Source organism: Mytilus californianus, unplaced genomic scaffold, assembly GCF_021869535.1.
Source record: "Mytilus californianus isolate M0D057914Y unplaced genomic scaffold, xbMytCali1.0.p SCAF_1, whole genome shotgun sequence".
Classification (NCBI taxonomy): Eukaryota; Metazoa; Mollusca; class Bivalvia; order Mytilida; family Mytilidae; genus Mytilus; species Mytilus californianus.
In genome coordinates, this window is record NW_026262581.1 from 63,274,521 (window position 1) to 63,299,239 (window position 24,719).

Genomic DNA, 24,719 nt, shown 5'->3' on the forward strand with positions numbered 1-24,719 from the left:
GTGTCTAGTACTTTTCAGATGGGGCAAAATCTCTGAGTTTGTCGCTGTTTGACATCCATGACTGTAAGTTAAAGCCACCCTTTTTATGTAATTTTCTCGATTCATTGAAGTAGAATCATTTTCATAACAGCGTGGACAACTGCAATACTTATGTTGGTAATGCAACTGAATCATTTTCTTTTAACTGGTTTGTCATCGGCTATCGATAACAGTGATTTTACGCTCACTCAGTCTGTCAGAGGCCTTCAAGTGGGGATATAAATGGAATAAAAGAGTAAAGTACAAACAGGTGCACGAGAGGGAAAAAAAAGTTTAAGTATTCCACATTTAAATCAGCACACAAGATTTAGTCCTCTAGCTAGTTATTTGTATAATTTGATTTAGGCGTTTACAACCTTTGGCGACCTACAGTTTAAATGTGTATAACACGTACGATATGACAACTGGGCGTTACAGTCGAACGTTCACCTAATCAGACCCAGTCAATTGATAACCCTGAGCGCGCCAAGAAATAGTCATGTCCACGCTGTTATGAAAATGATTCTATTTAACTGCTGCTTATTCGGAGTACATGCTGGTAAGTTTATTATCAACATATAAGTCTTCTTGTAGAGTTGTGTAGTGACAATAAGAGATATATATAAATACAGCCATTCTAGTCAACAATTAAATAACATATAGTTTCGACTTCCGCCCATGCCGACGTCATTGACGTTCCGACGTAGACAAACAAAAGTACATTAACATATGAACGTAATCCACGACATTCTCCGGGCGCGCAAAAGAAAATAAACACAATTTATAAAAAAATCAATTTTCCTGTTACCAATTAATTGCTTTTAGAAATGAAATAATTCTCAACATTGTCCATGTGTAGTTGCGGTTGAAAGTGAAATTAACTTTAAACTGTCAATATTAGATTTCACTTAAATTTAATTTTAACTTTCACAAAATACAAACTGGTGAATTCTTTCATTCGCTCGCACTGATGCTTCTCTTTTTGATAAAGTACGACATGTGTTTTCGTGAGATTTAACGTGATCGTTAGAATCGTTTGTTCGTACAAAGTCAGTTTTTAGATTCACTTCAATTGGATAGAGTTAAACAATTGGTCTCGTTGTGTGTCCTGTGCTAGTTCTCACTGCGGCAGATCTGACGTGCTAGTTACATTTTGCTTCTTGGTAACATGTCTTCATGAATATGCACGACATCACCAGTGTTGATTGCTCTTTCGTTGTTTCCTGTAGTCCGATGGAATTCTCGTATGACGTGAGATATTCCCTTTTCCAACGGTTCCAAAAAATTGTCCAGTATGTTACTCTGTAGTTGTGCACGTTTCAAGATATCCGATTTTCCACTGCAAATATTTGCTATATCTTGATTGTCTGTTCGTGGATACGGGGTTGCAGTTATTTTCCTCCCATATAGCAGGTGTGATGGTGTCAAAGGCTCTTCGTCTGCGATGTTTGAAGAAACATATGTCAGGGGTCGGTCATTGATAATCGCTTCAGTTTCTGTGATGATAGTTTGAAGTGTCTCCATAGTGACGTATAACCTACCAAGTGTCCTTCTCAAACACGTTTTTGTCAAACCAATAAGACGCTCCCAAAAGCCTCCATACGAAAGTGCGAGTCGTGGTATGAACTTCCATGTAGTTCCATTTTTTGCAAGCCGCTTGTCCTTCAAAGTTGATGAATTTGTGAATTTCTCTATTGTGTTTGCTGCTGCTAGGTATGTAGACGCATTATCCAGATCATTGTACGAGGAAGAGATTTACGGCTAGTCAATCTTCTAAATGACTGTATAAATAATTCTTCTGTTAGGTCAGGTACTACTTCAAGATGACTGTTACGTGTTGCAGCACTCGTAAACAGGCAGATAAATACTTTCCTCTCATTTCAATGTCTGTCACTAACGTACAGGGGTCCTGCAAAGTCCACTCCAGTGTCTGTAAAAGGCGGAGCTTCTGTCAATCTGATATTCGGCAATGGCCGCGGATAAGGTACTATGTATGGTTTTCCGCTGACTTTTAGGCAAGTTATGCATTTGTGTAGAACCTTCTTCACGTACTGGCGAATGCATGGAATCCAGTATGTTTTTTCACATCTGAGTTACTGTAGCTAATACTCCAGAATGCTACATTCATGTACACCCAGAACAACCAATCGAGTAAGTGGGTGGTCTCTAAATAATAAATAAGGGAATCTAGCAGTCTCTGTCAATGGTGCGTTGTGAATCCTTCCCCCGCAACGAATAGTTCCAGTTGTATCAAGAAATAGTCTTAACTGTTTCACGATCGACAATCTTTTGCTGTACTATGACTTAAATTTTGCAATTTCCTCCGAGTATTGTCTCTGCTGACAGTTCATTATTCATAGTCCCATGGCATGTTGTACATGTTTGTAATTCACTAGTTGTAAGCTGGTTGGGTTTTCTCTATGATTTTGGAATTTGGATAGTTTTGAATAAAGTGCTTTACCAAGTAATGTCAATAATAATGTCAATTCCAGCTTCATTTAGACTGTTACTTTCTTCTTTTGTTGTTGGGTCGTCGTTGTTTTAGTGTTCTTCGAAGGATGATTATACGGTACTATCTGTGAGTGTTGACATCCATGTCGGCCATTCTTCCTCATCGGTTAGCAATTCATGTCCGTTAAACCAGAGTGCGTTCTGTAAAAAACTGTTCCGCAGTCAATCCTCGAGTCAGTAAATCTGCTGGATTCTCTTTAGTTGGACAATATCTCCATTCATCCTGTGCAGTCAAATTTCTGATCCCATCAATTCTGTTTTGAACAAATCGTTTTAACTGTCTTGACGTATTCAACCAGTGTAGAACAATTTGACTGTCTGACCAAAATACCACTTTGTTGATAGGTAGAGTAGTTCTGATGTGGCTAGCGAGGCGAGCGCAAATAAATGCGGCCATGAGTTCTAATTGTGGAAGAGTCACCTTCTTTAGTGGTGCTACACGATTCTTCGCCATTACTACTGCTGAATGTCTTCCATTACAAATATATGATAATGCTCAATATGCGTCCATACTTGCATTGACGAAAATATGTAATTCATTGTGGTCCATAATAACTAACCAGCTTGTGAAATAGTGCCTTTCAATTTCTGCAGTTGTTGTTATCTTTAAATCTTTGACAAGTTTTATACATAGATGTTGTAGTTCTGCCGAGTGTATAGGTTTGTCCCAGTCTATTTTCTGTCTCCATAAATCTTGCATTAATGTTTTAGCACTCACAGTTATGGGGCTTAAAAGTACTAACGGATCGTAAATCCTTGATGACTGGTCTCAAATTTCCCGCTTTGTGATATTCCCGATTTCCTAGTTCAATTTTACTTCCGGAAAAGAAAGTTTGTCTGTAATTGTATCCCAACGTAGTCCAAGTATTTTCGTTTTGGTGTCTTTGTCAAGTACATTTTCAGATTGTGCAAGTTCTCGTAGATGGCTACTATTTGATGTCCAAGAGCGTAGATCAAACCCAGCTTCTGAAATTAACGATCTTGCTTCACAGAAATATGTAAGAGCATTCTTCTCATTTTCAAGGCTTGACAAAACATTATCAACATACAAATCATTCTTCATAGTGGATGCAGTTTCCGTTTTGTATTTATCTAAGTGTTTCAGTAATGCTGCATTTAAGATAAATGGAGAAATGTGGCGCCAAATAATACAGATTTAAACCTGTAAGTAGTCAGCTTGCTTGTTTGATCGTTCGGATCGCTCAACCATAAGAAGCGTGTTACATCTCTGTCACTGTTGTCTAGGCCAACATGTAGAAAGGCTTTCTCAATATCTGTGCTTACTCTAATTTTGTTGAGTCGGAATCTCATCAGAATTTTGTTAGATCATTAAGTACTGGTGGTATTGGCATTAAACAGTCGTTTAAGCTGGCATGGTATGGCGATTGTCTGCAGCTCCAATCGTATACTATTCTAATGGGTGTGGTAGCTGAGTCTTTTTTAACAGCATGATGAGGAACGTAATGAGTTTTGACTGGATTTGTGTCTTCATTTACCTTGTCTATGAATCCTCTTTTCCCTCGCTCTTGAATAATATCCCCATATCTATGTAGTATCTATGGTTCTCAAAAAAAGTCTTCTGGTTGTGCTCTTTGTTCTCGATTTAGCGATATAAAAATTTGATGGCAAGTCAGGGTGGTCCTGTTTCCATGGCAATTTGGCTTGGTACTGTCCATTTTCAAATCTCAGTGAAGTCTGCTGATATGTATGTAGGTACTTTAAATCTTCATCTGTTTCACCTGGATTTATCCCAAGTGGTTCTAGCTTCAAGAAGTTTTCAAAACTTTTCTCCTCCATATGATGACTTGAAATAATATTCAAAAGGACGGGAGAAATTGATGAAGTCCTGTTATCCTTAACTGGTCCTGACAATGAATTACCAATTTTCGAGCCTACTGCTGTAGGTCCATCATCTCGTATCACCTTATCCTCCACTATCTTCCGTCACAAAAAACGCAAGTATGTGTCCCTTTTGTCTGTTTATGGTCATAATGAGGTTGTTGTCTCGACTTTGCTCTGGCGAAAAAGGTAGCGGTCATGTGATTATTTCCGTAATCTGTAGTCTGGTCTACTTCTAGAATTTCGATTTCTTTTACAATCGATTTGCATAATTCAATCAAAGAAATGTTGTCGCTGTCATGTTCTCGTGCGATATTTTTTCGAATTTCAGCTGGGAGTTTTCCAAGTACTACCGGAATTCACAGGGCTCCGTACATCTCTTGCGTCAGACCTAATAATTGTAGTTCCCGGACATATGCTTCAAGTTTTTAAACTGTTGCTAGGCTCTGCATTTCCATTAACGCTTTCATGTAGGAATAAATTATCTTGTGGGGCGATCCAAAACGCTCTTTGAGCAAATTTACGGCTGTGGTGTAATTGGCATTTGTAAGTGCAAAACCTTCAATAATTTAGGAGTGATGACCATGGAGTTGGGCCTTCAAGTAACTAAATTTCTGTATCTCTGTCAAATTACTGTTGAAATGAATATTTGATTCATACGAATCCCAAAAGGTTTGCCATTGTTAAATTTCTCCGTCAAATTGCGGTAAATTTAGTTTAAGTTTAATTAATCTGTCGTTTTGACTACTATTTGATACCGAAGAAAAGCCTTGGTTGTGCAAATTATTTGTAGAATGCAAATCACGATGTGTATTTTGCACGGAGCGGAAATTATCAAAGTGGGTTTGCTGTACATTAATTTCAGTTTTATTGCTGTGTATAACATTGTCGTTGGTAAGAGGTGAATGTGTGGGGTACGATGACGTAAAACTGTTTACGTTTGGATCTAAAGACGTTGATGCGACATTTTGAGAAAGTGAATCAGTATGTGATATTTTTCTAATTTTCCGAAGCTTGGACTCGAAATTAAACATATACTCATCAGACTCTTGAATTTCTACCGCTACATCCTCCTCCGACGTCAAATCCAGTATCTTTACATTCAAATCTACTATAGTCTTTTGTTTCTGTTTAATTGCATCCGATTTTACATCATCTTTGTCTAAGTCCGAATTCTTTTCATTTTCATCAAATTTCTTTAATAACTTTGTAACTTGCCCTCTGTGTCCTGCCCGTACTGCTTTTAACTTTGATTCCAATGTTTCCGACAGTCACGGCACCAAAATGTAGTGGCGATAGGAGATATATAGAAATACAGCCGTTCTAGTCAACTATTTCATAACATATACATGTAGTTTCGACTTCCGCCCACGCCGAAGTCATTGTTCCGACGTAAACAAACAAAAGTACATTAACATAGGAACGTAATTCGCGCTATCTTCACGACAAGTTGTAGCTACTTTGCTCGGATTCATCGATATATATTTTAGGAATGTCGCGTTTAAAATGAACGGCGAACACGTCGCTCCAAAAAGTACAACTTTAAATCTGTACATTGTCAAGTCACGTGTTGATTCGGTTGAATCGGACAACCAAAAGAATCGTGTAGCGTCTCGGTCTTCATTGTCAAGTTTGTCTTGTAAAAATGCCTTTTCTATGTCTGTTGTGATTCCATATATTTCTGATCTAAATCTAAGAATGTTTGATAATTTATTCAAAACAGGTGGTGTTGAAGATAGGCAGTCATTAAGGCTGGGTAAATCTAGATTTCCATGGCAAATGCAGTCTTATAAAATTCTAATTGGGGTCGTGTTTGATTCCTTCTTAACAGGATCGTGCGGTATGTAGTGGATTCGTTCATTTTCGCGATCGATTTCTGTAGAGGGTACATTTTCTATGAAGTCTTTCATTTCCTGTTCTTTGATTATCTTTTTGTATAAATGTAACATATCCGGGTCTTTAGCTAACCCAGCTGTAACATTCTTGGTCCTCATTCTTGATTTATATTCATTTGTAGGTAACTCTGGGTGATCTGGTTTCCATGGAAGTTTGGAAGTTTTAAAAGTTATGCTTATTTTTGGTACTCAAGCATTAGGTTTTGTACATTTTTTATATTTTCAACAGAATCCATCTCTTAACAGTTCGACTCAATCTCCCCAAATTTCTGTAAAGCGCACTCCTTCGGTTTGTCCGCCACTAAATCATTCATCACCGTAGAGGTCCATTATCTAGTATTAATACCTGTGTTCAGCGGTCCTGACAGCATATAGGCTATTTTGGATTTAACCGCTGTTGGTCCGTCACCTCGGATAATTTCATATTCTACTAAAGACCAGTAGTAATCTGCTCCAACGAGTAGTGAAATGTTGAACTTTTCATCGTGTGTGACGGTGTGGCCAAGTTGTAATCCTCGTAAATAGGACAAGCTGTTGATATTTACACGTTTTTTCATATGTATCGGTTGGGCAATTTATGGAACAATTATTACTTCCATTGGAATTCTTTCTTTTCTTTCGGTCTCAATCGATATTGTCGCTTTCTCCAGGTTGCGTACCTAATCTTCTTTCCTGACAAATGCTGAAATTTGATTGCTTACTATACCATTCGGTATGATATGGAGTTTTTCTTAAACTTCTTGAGAAATAAATGAGTTTTGTGTGCCTTCCATGAGTAGAATGTTAGTCACTTTCGTCATGGTATCACTCGGGCGCTTCGGCAGTTTTTAGTAGAATTTCGGTAGGTGCTGTAACGGCAGAATGAATAGCGATGCTCTTTGTATCTGTAGTACTTAGAAAATCTCCGTTAGCAGGTTTTGTTAGGCTTTATTAGGCTTTATCTTCATTCGAAGTGGAATTTCTATTTTGTAAATTATTACGGCAAATGCTACTATGATGTGTCTAACTCATCAGCAACTATATTGTGACTTAAATTCCGAACCCTTATGATTACCGAAACTGTTAAAGCAAACTCTTTTTTTCCTGGACAATTTTTGTGCGGCCGTTTATATCAGTGATATTTACATTCATTTGGGTAATACGTGGTTTGACAAAACAAACACGGCCTTTTAGTCTTAAATGTCGTTAATATCTTTAGACCATGTTGACCTCCATCTTGTATTTGTAGTTTCTGTTTCCAACGATCGATGCGGTTGAGATAATGTCGGTTTCAATATGATTGGCATTAGCGGCCTCTTGTAAACAAATTTCTCTCTTTATTGCTTTACGTAAACTTGAGATATCCCAATCATCATCACCGTGGTCTCGAGTAATGTTTTGTCTGACTAACTTTGGAAATTTGTTGAGTATTAGTGGTATTAATTGGCTTCGAGACGATTCCTGATATTGACCGATTCCTTCTAGTTCACGTGTATAACTTTCCATCGTGTCCTTTAATTCTGGGCGTTGGTGCAGGCAAATTTATTACGTTTTGCATGTATGCGTATACAATTTTGTGTTGTTGGCCACAATCTCGTCTAGAATTTGTATTGCTTGGTTATAATTTGTACTAGTAATTTGCATTCCCGATATACACTGGCTAGTTTCTCCGTAAAGTTGCGATTTCAGATAATTAAATCTTTGTACGTCACTCAATGAAGGATTTTCATGAACGGTAGAATTATATGTATCCCAAAAAGTTGACCATTCTAGTTTATTTCCGCCAAAAGTGGGTAGGTTGATTTTAGGCAATTTGTTCTGAGTTGAAATCTATCGGATTTTAATGTTCTTGCACGCTGGGGTTAGTGCATATGAAGTTTGGTGTGGGTTGATTTTTTGACAGACTTACTTCTTTGATATGTACTTCTTAATTTTCGTGATACCAATCTGGATCTCTAACTCGTATATGTCAACTTCTTCAATTTCTTCGTCGATGTCTTAATCTTGTTCAATAATTTCCGTAGTCTTCTCATTAAGATCGGACAATGTCTTTTGCTTTGTTTTGATTAGCTCCATGATGGATTTCAGGTTAACAACATCTTCTGTCTGGTCTCCTTTTTACAGAAGCTTTATTACTGCTCGTCGATGTGCTGCTCGTACTGTCTGAGTTGCGAACCATCTCTATTTGTTTTATTTATCTATTAACTTTGTTATACTTGTGAAAGAAAATATCGCCTTGCTAGTTGAGATGCTGTATGATTCTAAGATGTGTAGATACTATAAGTTATATGGTTCGCTACTGACCCCCTACGGATCCATAAAGGGTTAGTAATTTTATTCACCCTCTATGGTCCGTAGGGGGTAAGAAGTGAACCGTAAAACGAATTTATCGCACGCGAGACTTTTTCTGCAGCGTATTGTAGAGAAATAAACAATGAAATACAACAACATCAATAGATGACGTCACCATTAACAGTAGACGTGACGTCATGAACCCACTATAAAATTTACTAACCCCTGCGGATCTAAAGGGGGTCATCACGTGACGGTGTTGAACCAATCACAACGTAATAAATTACCCGCTGTGCGATTAGTAACAATAGCGCTACGTTACATTACAATAGTGCGGGAAAGTATAGGAAACAATTACATAACATAATGTTCTTAAGTCTTTTGGCCCATTTTCACGACACCCAGAAGGTTCTAACCCCCGAAAAAGAATTTCATTTGGCCCTGTTCTGATTTATTAACTTTTATTTCCTTTTGAAGATTGCCGAAAAAATGAACGGTGGACACGTGAAAAATAAATTTAACACCAACTTTGAACCACATCAATTTCCCAGAAGGTTCTAACCCCCAAAAAATATATTTCCGTGGGCCTTGCTCTGATTTATTACCTTTCAGTTGTGCCATGTACGGTGACTAAATTTGCCGTACAGAGCTGGTCATGCTTGCAGAGACAATGCGAGAAAATGTACACTAACTTAGAAACTACTAGGGATTGGAGGGGTTCAAAGTTTATGTTTCTTTTTTTTTCTTTTTTAATAGTTGAAATGTCCACCGTACATTCGTCTCACTATTTTCAGTCTTTGTATACAGTGTCCTACTGGTAAGATTAACACACAGCTAGTAGAATTGAAAGCTTGTCTAAGCCCCTTTTATTCATAATAATGCCTGGGTGGGAAAGTGCACCAGAAATATAACCAATGTTTCATTTTGCAGCACAGCGGTGGTGGTAGGAATCGCTATCCTCCCATTTCCCTACTGCAAAGTTTTTGACCACAGGTGGTTTGATTGAAAACTATTATCCATTTCTTCAACACATTTGAAGACCTGGGTTGGAAAATGCACATGATGACTTCACTGGTCGTTCAAAGTATGAGTTAACTATCAATTATGGGTATAGGCACATTTTTCAGTTTTTATGTACAGTTCCCTACGGCAAAATCGCCACCGGATATGGCTCAAATGAAAGGTAAGAGCTTGGGGAAGGCCCCACTGAAATGTGTTTTGGGGAGTTAGGCCCATTCGGGAAGTGTTGGGTTTCACAGTTGCTCTTAAGAGAAAAAATACGTGTACATCGTACATTCTTTCGGTTAGCCTCGCTAGCTCCGTACGGCAAAGTTTGCAACCGGACATGGCTCAAATAAAAGGTGATAACTTGGGGAAGGCCCTACTAACATATTTGTTTTTGAAGTTAGGACTATTTGGGAATTGTTAGGGTTCAAAGTTGTTGTTATAGAAAAAAATACGTCTCCACCTTACACTCTTTCGGTAAGCCTCGCCAGCTTCGTACGGCAAAGTTCGCTACCGGACATGGCTCAAATGAAAGGTGATAACTTAGGAAAGGCCCCACTGGAAGGTTTTTTTGGGAGTTAGGCCCATTCGGTATTTGTAGATTTTCAAAGTTGTTGTTATAGAAAAAAATACGTCTCCACCTTACACTCTTTCGGTAAGCCTCGCCAGCTTCGTACGGCAAAGTTCGCTACCGGACATGGCTCAAATGAAAAGTAATAACTTAGGGAAGGGCCCACTGGAAGGTTTTTTGGGAGTTAGGCCCATTCGGTATTTGTAGATTTTCAAAGTTGTTGTTATAGAAAAAAATACGTCTCCACCTTACACTCTTTCGGTAAGCCTCGCCAGCTTCGTACGGCAAAGTTCGCTACCGGACATGGCTCAAATGAAAGGTGATAACTTAGGAAAGGCCCCACTGGAAGGTTTTTTTGGGAGTTAGGCCCATTCGGTATTTGTAGATTTTCAAAGTTGTTGTTATAGAAAAAAATACGTCTCCACCTTACACTCTTTCGGTAAGCCTCGCCAGCTTCGTACGGCAAAGTTCGCTACCGGACATGGCTCAAATGAAAAGTAATAACTTAGGGAAGGGCCCACTGGAAGGTTTTTTTGGGAGTTAGGCCCATTCGGTATTTGTAGATTTTCAAAGTTGTTGTTATAGAAAAAAATACGTCTCCACCTTACACTCTTTCGGTAAGCCTCGCCAGCTTCGTATGGCAAAGTTCGCTACCGGACATGGCTCAAATGAAAGGTGATAACTTAGGAAAGGCCCCACTGGAAGGTTTTTTTGGGAGTTAGGCCCATTCGGTATTTGTAGATTTTCAAAGTTGTTGTTATAGAAAAAAATACGTCTCCACCTTACACTCTTTCGGTACGCCTCGCCAGCTTCGTACGGCAAAGTTCGCTACCGGACATGGCTCAAATGAAAAGTAATAACTTAGGGAAGGGCCCACTGGAAGGTTTTTTTGGGAGTTAGGCCCATTCGGTATTTGTAGATTTTCAAAGTTGTTGTTATAGAAAAAAATACGTCTCCACCTTACACTCTTTCGGTAAGCCTCGCCAGCTTCGTACGGCAAAGTTCGCTACCGGACATGGCTCAAATGAAAGGTGATAACTTAGGAAAGGCCCCACTGGAAGGTTTTTTTGGGAGTTAGGCCCATTCGGTATTTGTAGATTTTCAAAGTTGTTGTTATAGAAAAAAATACGTCTCCACCTTACACTCTTTCGGTAAGCCTCGCCAGCTTCGTACGGCAAAGTTCGCTACCGGACATGGCTCAAATGAAAGGTGATAACTTAGGAAAGGCCCCACTGGAAGGTTTTTTTGGGAGTTAGGCCCATTCGATATTTGTAGATTTTCAAAGTTGTTGTTATAGAAAAAAATACGTCTCCACCTTACACTCTTTCGGTACGCCTCGCCAGCTTCGTACGGCAAAGTTCGCTACCGGACATGACTCAAATGAAAAGTAATAACTAAGGGAAGGGCCCACTGGAAGGTTTTTTTGGGAGTTAGGCCCATTCGGTATTTGTAGATTTTCAAAGTTGTTGTTATAGAAAAAAATACGTCTCCACCTTACACTCTTTCGGTAAGCCTCGCCAGCTTCGTACGGCAAAGTTCGCTACCGGACATGGCTCAAATGAAAAGTAATAACTTAGAGAAGGGCCCACTGGAAGGTTTTTTTGGGAGTTAGGCCCATTCGGTATTTGTAGATTTTCAAAGTTGTTGTTATAGAAAAAAATACGTCTCCACCTTACACTCTTTCGGTAAGCCTCGCCAGCTTCGTACGGCAAAGTTCGCTACCGGACATGGCTCAAATGAAAGGTGATAACTTAGGAAAGGCCCCACTGGAAGGTTTTTTTGGGAGTTAGGCCCATTCGGTATTTGTAGATTTTCAAAGTTGTTGTTATAGAAAAAAATACGTCTCCACCTTACACTCTTTCGGTAAGCCTCGCCAGCTTCGTACGGCAAAGTTCGCTACCGGACATGGCTCAAATGAAAGGTGATAACTTAGGAAAGGCCCCACTGGAAGGTTTTTTTGGGAGTTAGGCCCATTCGGTATTTGTAGATTTTCAAAGTTGTTGTTATAGAAAAAAATACGTCTCCACCTTACACTCTTTCGGTAAGCCTCGCCAGCTTCGTACGGCAAAGTTCGCTACCGGACATGGCTCAAATGAAAAGTAATAACTTAGGGAAGGGCCCACTGGAAGGTTTTTTTGGGAGTTAGGCCCATTCGGTATTTGTAGATTTTCAAAGTTGTTGTTATAGAAAAAAATACATCTCCACCTTACACTCTTTCGGTAAGCCTCGCCAGCTTCGTACGGCAAAGTTCGCTACCGGACATGGCTCAAATGAAAGGTGATAACTTAGGGAAGGGTCCACTGGAAGGTTTTTTTGGGAGTTAGGCCCATTCGGTATTTGTAGATTTTCAAAGTTGTTGTTATAGAAAAAAATACGTCTCCACCTTACACTCTTTCGGTAAGCCTCGCCAGCTTCGTACGGCAAAGTTCGCTACCGGACATGGCTCAAATGAAAAGTAATAACTTCGAGAAGGGCCCACTGGAAGGTTTTTTTGGGAGTTAGGCCCATTCGGTATTTGTAGATTTTCAAAGTTGTTGTTATAGAAAAAAATACGTCTCCACCTTACACTCTTTCGGTAAGCCTCGCCAGCTTCGTACGGCAAAGTTCGCTACCGGACATGGCTCAAATGAAAGGTGATAACTTAGGAAAGGCCCCACTGGAAGGTTTTTTTGGGAGTTAGGCCCATTCGGTATTTGTAGATTTTCAAAGTTGTTGTTATAGAAAAAAATACGTCTCCACCTTACACTCTTTCGGTAAGCCTCACCAGCTTCGTACGGCAAAGTTCGCTACCGGACATGGCTCAAATGAAAAGTAATAACTTAGGGAAGGGCCCACTGGAAGGTTTTTTTGGGAGTTAGGCCCATTCGGTATTTGTAGATTTTCAAAGTTGTTGTTATAGAAAAAAATACGTCTCCACCTTACACTCTTTCGGTAAGCCTCGCCAGCTTCGTACGGCAAAGTTCGCTACCGGACATGGCTCAAATGAAAAGTAATAACTTAGAGAAGGGCCCACTGGAAGGTTTTTTTGGGAGTTAGGCCCATTCGGTATTTGTAGATTTTCAAAGTTGTTGTTATAGAAAAAAATACGTCTCCACCTTACACTCTTTCGGTAAGCCTCGCCAGCTTCGTACGGCAAAGTTCGCTACCGGACATGGCTCAAATGAAAGGTGATAACTTAGGGAAGGGCCCACTGGAAGGTTTTTTTGGGAGTTAGGCCCATTCGGTATTTGTAGATTTTCAAAGTTGTTGTTATAGAAAAAAATACGTCTCCACCTTACACTCTTTCGGTAAGCCTCGCCAGCTTCGTACGGCAAAGTTCGCTACCGGACATGGCTCAAATGAAAAGTAATAACTTCGAGAAGGGCCCACTGGAAGGTTTTTTTGGGAGTTAGGCCCATTCGGTATTTGTAGATTTTCAAAGTTGTTGTTATAGAAAAAAATACGTCTCCACCTTACACTCTTTCGGTAAGCCTCGCCAGCTTCGTACGGCAAAGTTCGCTACCGGACATGGCTCAAATGAAAGGTGATAACTTAGGAAAGGCCCCACTGGAAGGTTTTTTTGGGAGTTAGGCCCATTCGGTATTTGTAGATTTTCAAAGTTGTTGTTATAGAAAAAAATACGTCTCCACCTTACACTCTTTCGGTAAGCCTCGCCAGCTTCGTACGGCAAAGTTCGCTACCGGACATGGCTCAAATGAAAAGTAATAACTTAGGGAAGGGCCCACTGGAAGGTTTTTTTGGGAGTTAGGCCCATTCGGTATTTGTAGATTTTCAAAGTTGTTGTTATAGAAAAAAATACGTCTCCACCTTACACTCTTTCGGTAAGCCTCGCCAGCTTCGTACGGCAAAGTTCGCTACCGGACATGGCTCAAATGAAAAGTAATAACTTAGAGAAGGGCCCACTGGAAGGTTTTTTTGGGAGTTAGGCCCATTCGGTATTTGTAGATTTTCAAAGTTGTTGTTATAGAAAAAAATACGTCTCCACCTTACACTCTTTCGGTAAGCCTCGCCAGCTTCGTACGGCAAAGTTCGCTACCGGACATGGCTCAAATGAAAGGTGATAACTTAGGAAAGGCCCCACTGGAAGGTTTTTTTGGGAGTTAGGCCCATTCGGTATTTGTAGATTTTCAAAGTTGTTGTTATAGAAAAAAATACGTCTCCACCTTACACTCTTTCGGTAAGCCTCGCCAGCTTCGTACGGCAAAGTTCGCTACCGGACATGGCTCAAATGAAAAGTAATAACTTAGGGAAGGGCCCACTGGAAGGTTTTTTTGGGAGTTAGGCCCATTCGGTATTTGTAGATTTTCAAAGTTGTTGTTATAAAAAAAATACGTCTGGCCACCACAGGGGTTCAAAGTTGTCACTATATGTACTTTTCGTATTAACTACACATGCTTTCGGTACTCCTCGGCAACTCCCTACGGCAAAGTTCCGAACCAGACATAGTTCATTTTAAAGGTGTTGACCTAGGTTTTTCCCCGCTTAAATATGTTTCTGGGATCCGGGTTCGTTTACCCACAGTTTTAGTTATATGTCAATTATTTGTACTGGCACATTTGACAAGGAAAGTTTCAGTTTTAATTCAATGAGTTGGTAATGATGCATGCCGTACAAAATAGTCCACGCAGGAGTTTTGTGAAAATACTTGTTCACATTAAAATATAGATAACCATTACAATTATATCAAAATGTTTTCGTTTCATATGTATAAAAATAAATATTAAAAATGATTTCAGCGAAAATACTTGATATTTGAGGATGCCGAGTTTATGGAAAGCATGTATGTAACTTTTCTATCGTGCATTGCATCTTGTTTATTCATTCCAAATTGGTTTGAATTATATATATAACACGATTCCTTACAACTGCCAACAAAAAAGTGACTGCTATCATTATTGGTATTTAGAACGGACTGAAATCCTTTGAGAATGACTACAAGCCGTGAAATTGTCAAATTCCGCTGTTAAATTACATTTAACTAAGATTTTGAGATATTTGGAACGTTTGAGTCTATACAGTTTTTTGGTTTTTAGACATATCATCAAAATTGGCTGCTGGAAAAAAGTGGCTGCTATCTTGATTGGCTGCTAAAAGTGGCTGCCAGCTTGAGTCTAGTTAGTTTAAACATTATTTTTTTTTTCAAGAAGTCGTTAATGTTGCTCTCATTAAGCTATGCTGACATTAGATGCACTCTATATCTATCTCATTTTTGTCTTTGCTTGCTTTTCTTTTTTTTTTTAAAGAAGTGGTTAAGGAATTCAAATTAGGATCAATCTAATTTGCATAAGTTTGCTTATGGTGCTGTTTTTGAATACTTTACATATTTGCCCACTTATATTTTGCGATGCCATAGAATTTTTCTTACGTAACGTCATTGTGCACCTGTTGTTTATATTTTCATCCTAACGATTTTTGTATTTCCGATAGCAAACCCCACCCCACTTTGAACCATCCACCTTTAACTTGAGTGTTTCACATATAAAACAAATGAAAACAGCCGTGACTGTTCTAGATTCGGGGCAATATACATTTGTTAGATGATCTAATTGAATATCTTATTTGTACATGTGTTTTTATCGTAATGTCGATATTAAAGAATTCAAAACTGTTTTGTGAATTGATTTTTTAGTGTACCTTCTTCTGTGAACCTTTTGTTGGTCCATTGATCTAGATGATATGGATGATGGTTGATTACTACAAAAACTAGCTTGACCTAGCCATATGTTCACGTGACTATCCCATATCCAAGTAAGGGGTTGTCTTGGTTAATCTTTGTGTCCCTTAAAGAATTGGGGGTTTATGGCAGATCTTTGCTAGTCCCTGTTATATCATTTTACTGCTCTCCTAGACTGAGAAATTAAGAGCTTTACGACATGTATAAAATTTTCTTTTGCTTTAACAATATGTTGACCTCTAGGTATCTTTCCATGTTGTATTGTGATTTTGAGTTTCTGTATGATTGTTGTTTACCCGAAATACGTTTCGTTACAATTAAATATGTTTCTAAACAGACAAACAAATGGAAGTTTTTAACGACCTTGACTGGCTATACAGCCCTTGCACGGTCGGCTCGGTGCCCGAAGGCGTTTGGTGAGCGTTTAAATAATTTTGTGCCATCGGTCAGGAACAGGTGGAGGACGCCATTTTGGTAGGCCGCCATCTTGGTTTTGTGAGTTGTTTTGGTTTTTCTTTTGTTGACTATTTTGATGTTATGTCTTCACAACAGACTGGGTGTGACTAGGTATTTATACATCCTGTACCATTAGATTGGACGGGACTATGTATTCATACACCCTGTGCAGTAAAAAAATATCTTTCGGAAATGCAACAGTATTTACACAGTATCTCAAGCTCTAAATATCCCCGAGTCTAGAAAAAAGCTGTTATAATTCAACAGAGACTTTTTAAGGCCTATCACAAATTCCAAATTCTACAAATGACAAAAACCATTAAGATATGACAAAAACATCCACTAACGATGTTCTTGACTTGGGATAGACATATGAACACGTGACTAAGTAAAGCTTATATGAGCAGCAAATGAATGATAAAATATAAAAATTAAAATAAAGTGTGTATCTTCAACTATGACTTTGACATGTAAAGGTAATTGTTATTTCTTATGCATGTAGTTTTCTCTCTCTCCACAGTTTAACTAAAATGAATCTGATATTATTGCCGATCTTATCTATTTGCGTTGAAGAGCAAAATATTCCTGTATCTTTATTCGACGGCTTTTTTTTTATCTTTTCCACAACGGTAATTCTGCATTTCAAACAAAATGGTCATGTGGATTATTGAAAAGTTCTCAAATTTCGAAATCATCACCTAACAGAGAGGATCTACAAGTATCGTTAAATCGAGAAGTATTTATATGACATATTCATTATCAATGGTATAAAATATATTGTTTGATACATTCCATTTATTTTAATTGTCGACGCTGTGCTTATCATAAGCGTAAAAAATCCAGGAAATTCGTGTAATTATTTCATTTCCTGAACAAAACAGAATGTCCGATTATTTTCCATAGGAAAAAAACATTACTTACCATATCTGTATGGTCATAATTATATTTTGATGGATAAACATGTATTACTACGGATTGGTTCGGGAAAATTACGTCTAGAAAAAGGTATGCGGGAATATTTAACAAACTCTTACCATGAACTGTAATCCATGTTCCCCAAAGGATAAGTACTGTAATCACATTATGGTTTGGCATCAGTCATTGACTACTGAAATGAATTTAGATAAACTTTTCCGTTTGCTTCAATCAAAATGTAATGAATTTTTCATACTAAGCTAACATAAATTTCAACATCACGTATAGTCAGTAACAATTACTGTCCTTAAAGACAAACTAATCAGGGCCTTTGATTTACAGTTTCATCTGGGGAGATTGGACAACAATATAATAATAATTAGCAATCTGCAAACAGATGACATTAATTATGTGCAGTTGTAATCATTGCTACAGCAACATAATGACTGACACATTGTGTAATTAGTGATCAATAATTATCTACTAATATTCATTCTTAATGTCCTTGTTAATATTGATAGATATATTATCTAGAGTCATGACGTATAATGGTAAAATAAACACTTGTTAATGAGAAAAATAGCACTAAAGGAATGACTTTATTTCAACAAATACACCAGAAACAAAGTATAAGACATTAAAACACACGAATATGACAACCATATACATCAACAGGTTAAATATAGACATTATAATGTATAACACAATATAAGATATATACTTTCCAAACTTTTTAAGTTATAAAAGTATCATGGAGTGTGTTCATACTTCACCACCACAGGGCTATATATGCACAAGGATATCACTTTTTTTTTTAAACAAAAACAAGCATGAACAAACAGAACACCAATAGCTTGTACATCCACTGACATCATTATGGAGTTGACAGTTCGGTAACATATCTCGGTTACCTTCGTCACAGTATTTGTCATTATCCTTTTTGCAACTTTAAATACTGAAATCCAAACTGGATAGTATGACGTGTGTTACATACACTGTGTGACAGCAGATAATTACCTCTGTTTTCAAAACTTGAGTGCAATCTGTATAATTTACATCCTTGTGTTTGTCTGATAAATATGACTGTTAAATGAAGCAGCATCTACGTTTGTTTGCATATCAGCAATAAACGGCATGGCATTTTTAGGTAAAAGTATGTTAATAAACGCAAGACTTTTGAAGAAGATACCATACGGTACCAATTTTCCTGCACCAGTTGAACATTTAAAAATATTGTATCTTGAGAGATTTTCGAGGCCCAAATATTTGGAAATCCAAAAATTGAAACACGTTGAAAAGATTATGTAACCGAAAAGGACCAAAATTTATACCCAAAACCAGACAAGGAAGCAAGGTTTTATGAAATTAGGGAGAACAGTCCTTAATTTCAAAGAATTTCTAATTTTATCGAGGTAATGAGAAAGCCATCACTGACTTTCAAATAATTAATTACGTTCCTGATAAAGGTAAATAAAAAATACTCGCTTCGGACGCAACATATGTATAAAGTGGTATTTCATTTTCTAGCACCGAGTCAATACCTCTGCTGATGGACATTTAGTCCCCGATGACACCACCAGGTGTGTAGCCTAGCTAGTGCCTTGGTACTGGCACACCAAATTTATAAAGTGTTATTTGCTAGCACCGGGTCGATGTCTCTGCTGGCGAACTGCTAGTTCCGATGATATCATCAACTCAGTAGTCAGGGTTTGATACTGACATGATTGAATCTAACTCCCTCAGGCAAATTGACCTTGGATAGATTAGACTATTCCTGTTTGGTCATATAGCTGCTCACTCAATCAAGTTTTTATACATCCTTATCCTTCAAGTTTTTGAGTTTGAGCGTTCCTCATGAAAGTAAATCCAAGAAAAAGCTTCGACCACACTGAAGTCATAAAGTATTATTTTCATTTTGAAGCTTTTAAACCACTTCCCCTAGTTTAACACACCCTATTACCGACTATCGGTACGGTAAATACAACAGGACCTTTGTTCGAGATTGCATTTAAAACAATTGCTTCGGCTATCGTGTACGGCAGTTTTTTTTCTGTGTTTTCGATTACCATTGCAATACAATGAATTTTGCAATCGTGTACAGCATATTTTGATCTGTGTCACTATATTCGTAAGTTTCTTCACACATTAAACGTTTAATTGAATAAATAATGTTATAACATTCTTTCTAACATCTCAACAATGACCATCTATTGACGGTATGTTCATCCGCCAAACATTGTAATATTTTGTCGATAGCTGCTGAGTATTGAAACTTTTTTGAGGGTAAAATAATTTCAGACTTCAGACTTCATTTAAATTTCTTAGTGCTGTTATACAAACTTTCATATAACTTACTATCCAACGAAATCTCTGGAAATGAGACAAACCGAATTTTTATTATGGAAAAAAGGGTAATGCTATAAATTAAATTTTGAATTGTGTTTATTCAATATGCAAACGATCTTTTTAACGATTAAAAATCTATATCTAAACCTCAACCCATGTAACACAATATATGTGATCAGTTAATATTTAGCTGACGTACAGTGTACTAATACATGTAACGGAGAACACGTCGAGCCAGACAATGAGTAACAAGAGCTTCCAAAATGCTCCATGTTCTTACGCAACAAAATGTGCAAATTTAGACGAAAGAGTCAAATCTAATTTGTCCATCACTAAAATTATACGATTTCTACTATTCATTATATTGTAGGACAAAAGTATACTTAATAGGGAATTAAAATCAATGTAAAAGGATCAATTAAAAATGATCTGTACGGGAAATATACATTACACACGCAAAATCAATTCATTTTCATCCGTCATTTTCATCCGTTATCTCTCATACGGTTAAAAGATCTGAGATTACCTTTGATTGATATTAACCTGTGATTTTCAAAATCCATTTAATGTGCCATTAAATAAATTCATAAATATATCAAGAGTATACCGTTATGTTGTCATACAGTTCTAACACAATAATTTAGTTTATATTACCGGGTTCTTTGTACATAAGAAAGAAAAGGATTCATCTATATATAAACACTACTTACCAATGCACATTCAGATAACGACAAAGAAAGAGATTCATCTATACACACCAATTACCAAGGAAAATTTTTAAAAAAGACAAAAAAGAAAGGGATTCATCTTGAAATACCAATAAACAAAAACCATTAAGATAACGAGAAAGAAAAAAAAGGACTTACCTCTACCCACCAATAACCAAAGATCATTAAGATAACGGCAAAGAAAGAAAGGGATTCATCGAAACACACCAATAACCAATTTAAGGAACATTAAGATAACAAAAAAACTAAAAAAGTGATTCATATATACACACCAAGAACCAAGGAACATTAAGATGACGGAAAAGAAAGAAAGTGATTCATATATACACCGATAACCAAGGAACATTAAGATGACGGAAAAGGAAGAAAGTGATTCAACTATACACACCAAGAACCAAGGAACATTAGATGACGGAAACGAAAGAAAGTGATTCATCTATACACACCAAGAACCAAGGAACATTAAGATGATGGAAACGAAAGAAAGTGATTCGTCTATACACACCAAGAACCAAGGAACATTAAGATGATGGAAACGAAAGAAAGTGATTCATCTATACACACCAAGAACCAAGGAACATTAAGATGACGGAAAAGAAAGAAAGTGATTCATCTATACACACCAAGAACAAAAGAACATTAAGATGACGGAAAAGAAAGAAAGTGATTCATCAATACACACCAAGAGCCAAAGAACATTAAGATGATTGAAAAGAAAGAAAGTGATTCATCAATACACACCTAGAACCAAGGAACATTTAGATGAAGGAAAAGAAAGAGAGTGATTCATATATACACACTAAGTACAAACGTGCTGAACATTTTGAAAACCATTGCTGCCCAAACCTTTATTTTTGAAAGTTTTTATTTTCGCCAATCGTATAATATGTTGTTTTAATCTCTCTCGTTGCTTTAGTTTATATGTTCGCTGACTATATACCTATGTTGTTTATTGACCATAAAACTCCTAATTCCTTTTGTTCACTTCGTATGTGTATGTTTTTGAAATGTCTCCCATTGCATTTTGCATGCTTAACAACAAACCCAACGGAAAACAAACTTCAACAATAGATCGATGACGTTACAATACTTGTTTGTCAAGCTCTGGTTAACCCATAAGTATAGAACAGTTGATTTGGTAACTTTTTGTTCATTCACCAAATTTCCTGAGTTTAAGAATGTTCTAGAACCTGTTTTACGTCAGACTACGTTTTTAGGCTTTAAATTATACATTGATCAGTCTTATCGATAAGGGATAAAACAATGAGTTTCTTAATCATCTATTTTGGTAGAGAATTGCGTGATCAATGATCATTACATAAATTATTACACCTTAAAAGAATGGCAAAATGATTATTGTCTGTACCGTACTGATGGCTGTATTAACTCCCTTGCAGAATATACATTTACTCATTGAAAAATGTAATAATCTCTTTTATTATTTTTACCTTATAAATATAATGATAATATTTTGTTTAGATGAAATATACATATTGGAGTGCTTGGAGCTATGATTAAGAAAGATAGCTTGTTTCCTCTGAATTTGCTCCATTCTTAGCTAAAAAACGAAAGTTGCTCAAACCTAGTGAACTTGAAATATATCAAAGTGTAATAAATTAATGTACTTCAACTTGGGCGATATTGTGAACAGGTTATTAAACATGTATATGTATCTATAAATAAAAAAGAAAATTATTGCTGTTAAAGACAATTTGATACGATATGAAAATAAACAGCTGCGCCATGAGCGCATGATACGCCCTTCGTCTTGTGTGTGAATTTTTATGCAATAAGCATAAATAGTTTCTGACATATGGCGTGACATGCGAAAACCCCCCCTTTTTTTTTTTACAAAAAACTCAATATCTCTAAAATAAAATTTTGAATCAAAACCAAAAAGTATACAGATCTTTAGATTAATATAACTAAGAAGTGTGTAAAATTTTAAGCAATAATCATAAATCGTTTTTGAGATACGGCGCGACATGTGAAAACCCCCCCTTTAAAAAAAAAAAAAAATCAATATCTCAAAAATAAAATTTTGAATCAAAACCAAAAAGTATACAAGATCTTTAGATTAATATCACTAAGAAGTGTGTAAAATTTTAAGCAATAATCATAAACTGTTTTTGAGATACGGCGCGACATGTGAAATACCCCTCCCCCTTTTTTAACAAAATACTCAATATCTCTAAAATAAAATTTTGAATCATCACCAAAAAGTATACAGATCTCAAGATTAATATAACTAAGAAGTGTGTAAAGTTTTAAGCAATAATCATAAATTGTTTTTGAGATACGGCGCGACATGTGAAAAAAAAAACACACACCTGTTTTAGTTACTAAGTCCCGTAACTCAAAAAGTTTTAATCTTATTTTCACCAAAAAGTATACAGATCTTTTGACCATCATAAGAAACAACTATGTTAAGTTTCATGAAATTTGGATAAGTCATTCTCAAGTTACGGTGCGACATGTTGACGCCGGACAGACAGACGGACGGACAGACAGACAGACGGACGGACGCCGGACATTTGTATAACATAATACGTCCCGTCAAAAATTTGACGGGCGTATAAAAATTAAAGGTCACCAATGACCTCTACACCAACATAATTTTGGGTTTGCTTGATATGCCGTCTTTATTAATTTTTTTAATGAATACTCCATTTTTTCATGATTGCAGGTTTTTGAGCTATTTGTTAAATGTTCAAAAACACGACATACCGGTTAATTTGTCACGATTTGACATCTTTAATGTTGGAAAGATGTTACTGTGTAGATACATACTGATTTATGTATCACGCCTCTTTAAGGGACGTACTCAATATTTAGAAGATACTGGTTCACAAAAATGATTGCCTTGTTAAAACCAATAGAAAAAAAGCTATGTACTTTTAATAGAATTAAAACAGTCGTTTGTTGGCAAAAGCATGTATAAAAAAGCGTTGCTATCATAAAATATATATGAGCATAGATAATTAAGAAATGAAGGGACATAAAATGGAAAATGATATACTTCCATGAACTCATACTTTTAAAAAGTTTTTTAAAAGTCATTTTTACCGTACCATTCGATTTTTTCTATCTTATCTGGTTCAAAGGGCCTAGTTAAAGTTTTTTCCATTTTTTCGTCCATATCCTTTCTGTAGTGGGGAAATCCTACATACATGATCCATAAAACAAATCAGTAGAAATACCGAAAAATTCTGTTCAATACGAATTGCTACAGACTTTGAGAAATGATACCTTTATGATTTTCTTAATTAAATCCGGTTAATGAACCAAACAACTTTAAAACTTTGCCGCCACCGTTACTCAAAATGAAAAATTGAAAGGACCACCACGTCAAATGCCACCAGACTTTGATTCATTTATTTACTTCTACTGAGAATTATAGTTAAACGACCCCTAATGAACCACCACTAGTAAGTCGGGTTTCATCACATCTAATTTTGTTGTCCGTTTCTGAAGAACTCATTTTAACATTATACATGGCTGGTACTCAGATTGAACTGGAGTTTGATATGCCAGGTAAGCAAACAGGCTAATCAGAATATATAGCTTACAAACGGCACAGGTTAAGTGTAAATAAAGTACCTATAACAATTACATTGTGTATTTTACACAAATGCAGCCTTAAAGTATAAATATCCTTTTGTTGATATGTCTGTTCGAAAGAATTCTGTACAGAGAGTACCTATATAAAGGCCATTGTAACTGTATATTTTACACAATGAAAACATCTAACATAATCATCGTATCGTTGTTGTGTCTGATCGATAAAAATATAACCTTTATCTTTACACTGATTAATATTACTACTACTGAATTTGTAGACTATTTTTTGAACTTTTTGCGAGCTTTAAATGCGACAGGTGGTATGATTTCGAAATTTCAATGTTCAGAACTGATACATTTCTCCCCATTTTTGTAGCGTACCGAAAATAAAGACAGCTAAGTATTCTTTACACTGACTGCAAAGGTTCAAGGTAAGATCTAAACAATTGTCTACAGAATTTGATTTGTGTACTTTAAAGTAACAAGATTAATGACTGTTTGTCATGACAATCCGGTTCGATTATTCATCAGATATTAAGATAAACACTTCAGTATAGAGTTATAATCTACATCAAAATGTTAAAATTCCGTTCTAAATGGCATTAATCGTTCAACTCACAACAGTCGTTGAACCCTATAACGTAATACATGGTCTAGAAAAGAAAATCAGTATTTTTAAAGATCAACGAAGATAAAACGATAAGCCTTAAATGCTTACTTTTTAGTGAACTTGTATTTTCTAACTGATTCCTACCAACACTATATCTTTGTATAAATTTTATCCGGATTTTGTTATACTTTAGGTCCTTTTTTTGTTTTATCAGCTCTTCAACGTAGCTTATGGGTTTTCAAAATTTTGGCCTCTAGCATCACTGAAGAGACATTAATTGTCACAATGCGCATCTGGTTCGGTAAAATATGTACCGGTA

General features: G+C 36.7%; 1 protein-coding gene across 3 annotated transcripts in view; it reads right to left on the reverse strand.

Annotated features, from left to right (window-relative positions):
- LOC127722403 (multiple epidermal growth factor-like domains protein 10) overlaps positions 1-24,719 on the reverse strand; it is a 59,105-nt gene that overhangs the window by 18,328 nt on the left and 16,058 nt on the right. Inside the window, exon 2 of one of the 3 annotated variants that reach the window (XM_052229285.1) lies at positions 17,275-17,348. In XM_052229285.1, coding sequence (XP_052085245.1) covers positions 17,275-17,335 — 61 coding nt within the window. In that variant the 5' untranslated portion in view covers positions 17,336-17,348. Of the gene's footprint in view, positions 1-15,744; positions 15,841-17,274; positions 17,499-24,719 lie in introns of those variants that run through there. The other 2 variants (XM_052229280.1, XM_052229292.1) reach the window with 2 other exon arrangements.